Source organism: Anarrhichthys ocellatus, unplaced genomic scaffold (genome assembly GCF_004355925.1).
Source record: "Anarrhichthys ocellatus isolate YVR2014 unplaced genomic scaffold, GSC_Weel_1.0 scaffold58, whole genome shotgun sequence".
NCBI lineage: Eukaryota > Metazoa > Chordata > Actinopteri > Perciformes > Anarhichadidae > Anarrhichthys > Anarrhichthys ocellatus.
In genome coordinates, this window is record NW_022280088.1 from 1703784 (window position 1) to 1712721 (window position 8938).

Below are 8938 nucleotides of genomic sequence, written 5' to 3' on the forward strand. Positions count from 1 at the left end.
ATATATATATTCAGCTCTGTAGATATTCCTTTAATTTCTGGTGTTTCAGGCCATTGAGGACAATGTGGTAAATCAGTCAGCAGATCTATTGTATTTTTTGATCATTTCTGCATCAATGTAATGAAGTACCTTGCGTTGATTCCTGTCTGGTTATTTTGAATACATTAACAGTTGCTCAATTAATTATTAAGACAATTTACTATTTCACTATATATAAACCACAATATAAAATGATACACAGGAGGTCTTATGCCCACTCCTACCTGACAGTTATTGGAAAAGACAAAATGACAGTATTCAGTTTCTTTCTTTGTAGTGGTGTAAATGTACACATAAATCATAAAATATCATTTAAACAAGGCTCTTTTTCTTTACAGGCCATAATAGCAATAAACCTACTGCAAAATGGAACCCAGTGACAGCCAAAGGACTGGATGACCGTGGTTTTTTATGAGTGTTACTTGGAAAGGTTTGTTTACATGGAAGGACAGTGGTCAGTAGAGTACAAACTGGATGCCAAAGAGTTAAAGAATGGAAACACGTGTTGAAGAATCTCCAAATCGAGTGGAATTTGTTTATGCAAGCTTGTCACATAAGTAAAAGCTATTTCTGAATGCTGTGCGTATATTTTGACGGATTGTCAACCATCACGCATACTGTACTGTCTTCCATTGTCCCGCAGTATTGCTGCGATAAGATTTAGTTTTAACCAGAATCTGGACTGATTTTAGTTTGCACAAAGGGTTCTTGAATCTTTATTATTCTTTTTAATCACCTTATGTCCAGTTTAAATGTGTATTTTTGTTACTTGTGCAGTAGTCCTACAGAAGTGCAGCAGAATTGAAGATATACCAATATATTTCAAGTAAGGCATGAGAGACTAGCTGTACCGTAATTAGACAAAGATAAAAGAAGGAAGTGTGAAGGAAAATCACTGCTCGTGAAAATATATATTTCAGATACTATAACAGAATATGATGTCATTCTACAGAACAAATTAAAAGCAGCAGGTTATGGCTTACTTATTTGCACTAGTCAAAGGAGTAATATCTGGGCAACTTCAAACTTTATGCACTTTGAGGGCTTTAGGACACCAGGGAACAGACATTGCAACACTCCAGTTACTGTTTTCTTTAGACTGTTATCATTTATCAGTTATTTTACATCATGTCTGTGTTAATGAATGACTGGGGGCTGCCCTGTACTTGTCAACTTGTTTGGCTGTAAAAAAAAAATCTGTCAACAAAGATTATTCTGCCATTATTCATTGATATGGAAAGATCTTTCTCAAAGTGTGATTGAGCATGACTGTGTTCAGTTTCTGGCAGTCTAAAAATCCTTCAATTTGGTGACTATGATGTTCTGTAGTTGGGGTAGCCCTCATGTTATTCAGTAGGTCATTATATACTGTACCACCATGTCACCATTTGTATTCTACCTTTGATTGTGTTGGGTCTTGTGATCTTTTTTTGTAATTCACAGTGATGTCAAATCGTATTTTATCAGTCTTCCTTTTGAAGTAGACTGGCTTTAACAGGTCTGTATTTGCAGGTATTTTCATAATGATGCCAATATAATTAATATGCCTATTTGATATTGACCATACAACACAACAATTATTTTAGTTTGTAAGACTAATGTTCTCAAACCTGCATGTGGCCTTTACAAAATCTTACTAGCTGTGTGTACAGCATACGCATGAGCATGATAGTACTGGACTTTGAGTCCAACAAACATAACTTATATTAGATTTTACTTAATTGTAACAAAACCAATTTATTAAATAGAAAATTTACAGTTAATTTGGAAGCTTTTTTAACATTGGTAGGAATGTTGTCGTATGTTGTTGTATTCTGTACAGCCGACATTCCCGAAAACACATGGAAATCAGTGTTGTTCTATTTTAGAATATTGATATAAATTTTCTTTTGTGGGATTTAAATCTTTTCCTAAACATACAGCCATTAATGCATCTTTTTTCACTTAGTATTTCTGTATACCCACAATAACCTTCATCCAGGTATTTCTCAACTAGTTCAACCGCACACAGTCACCTAATCTGCTGTGTTTGAGTGTGTTGTGTTTGTGTCGTCTGACACTAAAGGATGGTGTTTAGAGATTTATGTGTGCGTGTGTGTGTGTGTGTGTGTGTGTGTGTGTGTATGTGCGTGCGCGTGTGTTTGTGTGCGCAACCACATCTAAACTTGTATGTTGAGCATCCACTTGCGTTTGTCATTGTTTATTTATTGACACTGTTTAAATTCACTTTACTCAAGCAGTCTAATCTTTCAAATAACATCATATAAGGATGCGTTTACACAAGATTGTGCTGTTGTAATTAAAATCATTCATTTTACTGTTATTTTAAGATATGTAATATATTCAAAGGACAAAGAAATCTCTAAACTACTGGATTAGATGACGTTCAGTTGGAGTGTATTAACAGATTGAACTACATGTTGTCTCACTGTTTTTTGTGCTTTCTTATGTGACTAATGCTTATATCATTTATTTCCAATAATTATCATGTTATTTACCTTTTGTCTTCATCTGTAAAATATGAATTGTTTTCACACAAGTTGTCATTTATATTCTGAACGTTGTGTCTTCGGTTGTATCAAGAGTGCCTTGACATTTTTTTAGTGAGACATGTTATTTGTGAGTGAAACCACATTTGGGGAATGAAGGAGATGAATGAAAGGGATGGAGGAAGTCATGCAAAACTTTTTACATATGCAATGCTAATCGTGACATATCTGATAACACTCCTCTGACTCGCACCATTGTACTATGGGTGTGTTGGAGTTACGGGGGATGGGTTTGTGCCAGGTACGATATTAATAAAAGCCCTTTGACACTTGGAAGTTAACAACAGCAGCAGAGTCTCTCTTCACTCTGCATCCAGCTGCACTTGGCAAAACTTTGACTTTCATACTTTAAATGTCAGAGGCAGAAAAATGGGAAAACCTGTGCTTGTACAGTAAGTGGCAAGTGCTTCTCACCTTCCCAGTTTGAAAGAGCCTTAATTTACAATAACTGAAAGATTGAGTTGGGTTATTAAATGTGCATGCATGCCCGTGTGTCTGTTTAGGTGCGAGCTCTGGGAAAGGGAGCTGATAATTGGGTTTCCTATTGCATCCAAGATCCATAGTCTTCAGTCACAGTAAGGCTTTATATACTCGAGGGGCCTATTTGACAAAAGGTCTTTATGTCCTGCGTCACATGACGTCACAGTTGGCATTTCATCAATCCATATCTTTTATCTTGTGCGGGGACAGAACGTAATTACACTTTATTGCATCAACACTCAAGAACAAAGGAGAACTTTCCCTGTTATGTCACTGATTCTATCTGATAAGTTACTGGCTGATATGGCCTGATGTGTTGGAACTATGCCTCCCTGAATCCTACTGTCATACCTCTGTGTGTGGTTAGGATTTGGCCTGACATTACTGTTGAATTGAGTTCTTGGTGCTTCAGTGAATGCTTCATGACTTGTGTAAGTACAGATCAATTAAAAGAAACATATAAAATCTGTCTACACATTATATTTTTGTAGATAATATATATTTATTTTTATTTATTGTTGAATAAAGTTTAAATTATTGTATCACTCTCAAATTAGTCCCTTCACTGCATATGTTTTTTCAAAACCTAGAGGCCTCTGGCTCCGGCCCCTGCTTGAAAATGAGATGTCCAAAATGAATAGTGTATCTCTGAAACTGCAAAGTCTATTTGGTATCATCATAAAGGTAACACTTGTTGGATTTCTGCAGAGGTGTAAGCATCAGTATTTACAGTATATGTAACAGAGTCAGCGTAAATAAATATGGAACACAGCATAAATGAAAGATTTCATTTGCAACTAACAAAACTGTACACTGTACAGACTGAATACCCCGTTTGGATGATGCAGGTGCAGCCCATAGCAAACCATATCACAATAGCTGAACAGAGGCAGAGCAACGTTGGAGAGGTTTTAGTCGAGGCATGTAAAGGTGAAATCTCCAAATTGGTCATTTGGGTACATTTAGTTTCCATCTGTGCCATTTGAAATGTTCTCAGATAATTGTAAAACTCATTTAGTTATATTAATATATCACTATAGGTATTATTTTCCTCTTTTTTTAAAACTCAATCAACCAGACCTCTATACATGTTCTCATTCAAAGAAAACCATAACCCATTGGTCTAGAATGAGTGCAGTACTACAATTCCTCCACCAGGAGGAGACATAGACTGTGTTTTCACATGCAAGGCTGAGGATAGGCTGCTCCTTGCTGGAGGAAGGTAGAGTGCAAATTCTCCTTCATGCAAATGAATAGACACGGCTGGAATTGACTCAAAAATCATCCAGAGACAATGTAGTAGCCATAAGTAGCGTTGATATTCCCTCGAACACAATTTTTTATTTTACAAAACAACAAAGTATATATAAATATATAACAGTCTATTTGTCCTCCTCTATTCTGCCGCTGGTTCAGGGGGGTTTGGTCGTAGAGTGATCAAACATGTACCGTTGGAATCTGTGGAGTCTCGGCTTTCTTAGTGCCTTATTGTTTTTGCAAGTAGCATGAAGTTGGCAAAATCACTTGCAGCCCTAACGTCCATGCACCTTTATCATGTTTTTTGCTGTGTACTTATTTAGTTGCTTGGTGTTGGAATTGTGTTTTGTCTCAGTAAAAATGGTTATTGTGAGCTTTTAGCCGAGCTTCTTTCCGTTTGATGAGTATGTAGAATGAGTTGTTATTGCATGTTCATTGTTAACAAATGCCCCCAGTACCAGGGATTGATGGCTTTCAAGACCTCCAACAAACCTCCACAGGTTCTCACTGAAAATGATCATTTCGATAAGAATAAAACAGCAAAACACAGAAAACAGGCAGTAACAGTGTGTTTTTATTACTGAAGGTATCAAAATCCTGTGCAATTCAAATCTGTTTCATATACTTTATGGGTGTAGGCTAGTGCACATTTTACAGGTGATGTTGGTATAAGTTGCTGGTAATCTTCAAGTCAAAAATTTCCTTTTAAAGTTTTGTTGATCAGTTTGGTCTAATCCCTCTTGAAAATCCTCTTTGCGTCCACACCTTCATAGTTGTAGGTCTGTTGATAAAAGATCATGTCAGATATGGTTATTATATATAACTTGACTTATAAATGAAATTCTGTATTTGAGCTCCTTATCCATAACGTATTAACATATGTAACTTGGTATAAGTTATCCGATTTTGACTGATGTATATGTGTATTCAAAACATGTCACAGCATCTCTTAACAATATAAAATAACCTGTAGCTCAGCACCTTCTTTAACGGCTTCCCAAGTGTGAGGTACAAAATGTGGATTTTTCGTGCCCCAATTTGCATGGATATAAATTCACCCTACCTGTATAAATTCATCTCCTTGGACAATTCTGGTTGTTGTCAGTTGCTTCCCGTTGTCCTTCCTATTGAAGATCCCCTTCATCATGTCTCCATCCATGGCCCACGAGCCCTGCAGGGTGAAACATGAAACTTATTCATAACATGAATATTAGGTGGGTAAAGTTTTAAAACTTTGACTGTTTGTGGTAGTGAGTTAAAATCAACTGGACACAATGGTTACCACAATAAAAGTCTTTAGCTAACAGATTAACTTTTTCCTTGCCACTCAAGGGTCCAAAGTCTAAAGTGGCTGAAATACCCAGCTCATCTTAAAGTATGTAGAACTAAACAATTGCACAAAATCACAAAAATGTAGATCATTTGAGTCAAGCGCAAGTATTTTCTTGTAAAAGTCAGTTTTTGAGTTATTAGAAAGCGTAATGATGAAAAAAAGCACATCCACTAGATGGCACTTTTACTTACTGATAGTTCTGTTCCATCTGCAAGGCTGTACTCAAAGGTAACCCCCAGGGTGAAGTCTAATTCCAGGGTGCGGAAATTGCTGCTCTCCTTGACATGAAACTTGTCTCCGGTCTGTTCGATGCTTATCTTGAGGTTGTCGTGAGCAGCCAGCTTCCTCTTCACCATGGTAATTCCTATCAACAGATTCATTGGAATATGTTCAGTATAGGCTTTGAACAATCAGAGGAAGTTTGCAGGATGTAATCACTTTCCATGCACATATAGCTCCTTCGTTTGTGTATTTGTAGAGGTAAGTAGGTACAAAAGCCAAATCACAAACATGTTCAGTCAGTCATTGTTCCACCAGGTGTTTTCATGTGAGACTTAAGCATTTAAAGACCGAAGATTTTAACTAATATCTTGACTGCATACATAAAAATAAAACTGAATGAATGAATTTGATCGAATAATTTTTTTTATGATTCTCAGTTTGCTTCCTAACTGACATTTTGTCTTATTTTCATGAAATTAAAACTTTATTAATGCTTCAACAGCTGCTATCAGATCTTGGTTATATTGTTGTCATCTTATTACACAAAGAGTAAACATGTTAATGGGACACACTGTGATTTTTCAACCATATTCCATATATGAAACATGGCATTCCGTCCTCAGCATTGTATCAGCTCAGTTTGATATCACTCACCCATCTTTTCCATGAATTTCTCGTAGTTATCATTGCGATCAATTTTCCAGTTGCCGTTGAAGGTCATGGTGGCTGTGAGGGTGAGCTGGACAACTCTGCAGTGAGGAGTGTCTCACTCAGAGTCTGCCACTCCTTTTAAACCACACTCCCTCTTATCTGGCCATCTAATCTCAGTGCTGATGTGGCCGTTTAAAGCTCATATTTTCTCAAGGCAATATCCACAGCTGCAGTTGATTGTGCAATGCCAATGTCCTTAACAGAGCTGCACCATAGCCAATCAATCTTACCATATGGTGTACTTTTTGAATATTAGAATGGTTGACACATCCTGTTTCACCTCTATCTCTGTTTGCAAAGGGTGTTGGTCACCATGAATTCAGTGAGGAAACGAAGTGACTAAGCATGCAGCAAATACAACTAAAATATATGTTTTTATTTAACTTGCAACTCAATCACGATTCGAATGTCTAGTTTTTGGCCCTTGTACGTACAGCTGACCAAAAAAGAAAAATAACTAAACAAACCTGTTGAAGCATATGTGAATGCAATGATTCCACTACTTTAAATGTGACTTTCTCTGATGTCATTTTGCCAAACCTCTTATCATTAAACCAATATATTTCTGATGTAATTGCCTGGTACAAAACGGTGTGGTTGTTAATGTGTTTCCAATGATACCTTTGACCTTAATCTGGCCATTGTGACCATAAACGTGACCTTTGATATTTGAAGTTAATAAACACATGCGTGTCATTGAGATACACTAAACTAAACATTATGTTTTTTATAGTTATTCTGGGAAAATATGAAGCTTATGCAGATGAGAAAATGACTATGGGGCGTCTATGTTTTTGAGTTTGGGGATATTCTGAATAATGTATGTAAGATGTAACAACAGAATGATGCAAACACAATTTACCAACTACAAACTAAATGCAATGTCAAAAAATGACATTAACAAAGTATTTATCTTAAATGGGCAGAGATAAAGCAGCAAAAATGCAAAGTAATTCATATACATCCCCACAAAGTTTCACAAAGAGATGAATAAAACATGCACAGCATGTCAATTTGTTTTCTTATCTCAGCTTCTTCTCATCTTACTATGAGACCTTTGCCTGACCTTCACCTCCACCTAAATTAATCTGCCTCTTATCACACAAAAGGCCTTTCTACTATAACTACAGTGAGGAAATTGACAGGTGAGCTTACTTGAGCCAAGTTAAAGCTTATCTTTAACACAACCCACAACACTTTATCCTAGTTGTAGTATCAGATGTAACACTGCAACATAATAGCATGGCCTGAAAAGGAGCGGTAGAGGACAGTATGTCACTGCAGTGACTCAGACCTGTTTTAGTCAACACTGTGTGTGTGTGTGTGTGTGTGTGTGTGTGTGTGTGTACAAGTTGTTACACTCTGTGGATACAGCATTTTATAAACTGTGAAGGTTTCTCTATAGCATTGATCCAAGCATTAAGGTTTTTGGGCACAAAGGTGAGAAGATAAATCTGGATGCTTGTTCATTACCAGCGCTGAGGAACCCTTGAGCTCTGTGGACATTGGATCAGATTGTGGTTGAACTGAACATTTTATTGACTACTTTTACAGCTTTTCTTGGTTAGGCTCCAAGTTAAGTTTTTGAGTTCATTTTTTATCTTTCCGACCTGTGCCCAGCCTTTGGTCATCAGACAAAAAAACTGCTAACTCTATGAGTATGAACAGGGCCGTCCTGAAAAGGAGAGCCCAACAAAACTTGTCTGGATAAATAAAGGTTAATAATAAATAATACAGTGTATAGTCCGTCGCTCTGCAGTATTACAAGCTTTTGCAGCATTGGTTTGTGGGCTTCAAGAAGGAGGAAAACGTCAAAACAGACCAAAAAATACACATTAAACGATTTTTCACAGATTACATTTTCACACATCATGGCTGAAAACACACATGTGTAATTAATGACATGACAATGGGCTGCAGCCATCAGTAACACCTGCAGTTTTCCCAGTACCACAGTCAACCTGCCTGCTATGACAAAGGCCTAAGTAGTTCTAGCTAACTGGTTAGCAAACAATCATCTAATTTACCCACCCAGTTTACACAAAACAACACGAATTCATCCTGATGAAGGTAAGGCCAGCTCTTCTTTTACTTCTGGTTGTTTTGCTAACTTCTGAGCTACAGAGTAAATGTTTGTCTGTAAAACCATAATTAGGAGCTAAAAGAGGCTTAAAAAGGTAAATGAAAAGATAAAGATAAAAAGCTGAAGGAAGCAGAACAGTTGGATGATCATCCTCACTGAGTGATCCTTTTCATATTTCAGTCCAATGAGTCAATGTATATAAACTGGTGTGCTCAATGATAACGCTTTAAATAAGACTTATTAGGGATGAACAGTAGTTAATAA

The 8938-nt window shown here is 36.7% G+C and overlaps 2 protein-coding genes across 4 annotated transcripts in view; one reads left to right on the forward strand and one right to left on the reverse strand.

The window, feature by feature from the left end:
- usp53b (ubiquitin specific peptidase 53b) overlaps positions 1-7130 on the forward strand; it is a 25333-nt gene extending 18203 nt beyond the window's left edge. For 2 of the 3 annotated variants that reach the window (XM_031871418.1, XM_031871419.1), the window contains exon 16: positions 378-7130. In XM_031871418.1, coding sequence (XP_031727278.1) covers positions 378-454 — 77 coding nt within the window. In that variant the 3' untranslated portion in view covers positions 455-7130. The remainder of the gene's footprint in view (positions 1-377) is intronic. The other variant, XM_031871420.1, reaches the window with a different exon arrangement.
- fabp2 (fatty acid binding protein 2, intestinal) lies at positions 4880-6656 on the reverse strand. The gene is made up of 4 exons (XM_031871421.1): positions 6535-6656; positions 5850-6022; positions 5389-5496; positions 4880-5106 (listed from the first exon to the last, which is right to left on the reverse strand). The coding sequence occupies exons 1-4, from the start codon at positions 6599-6601 to the stop codon at positions 5056-5058; spliced, it is 399 nt and encodes a 132-aa protein (XP_031727281.1). The 5' UTR covers positions 6602-6656; the 3' UTR covers positions 4880-5055.
- Positions 7131-8938: the final 1808 nt, after the last annotated feature.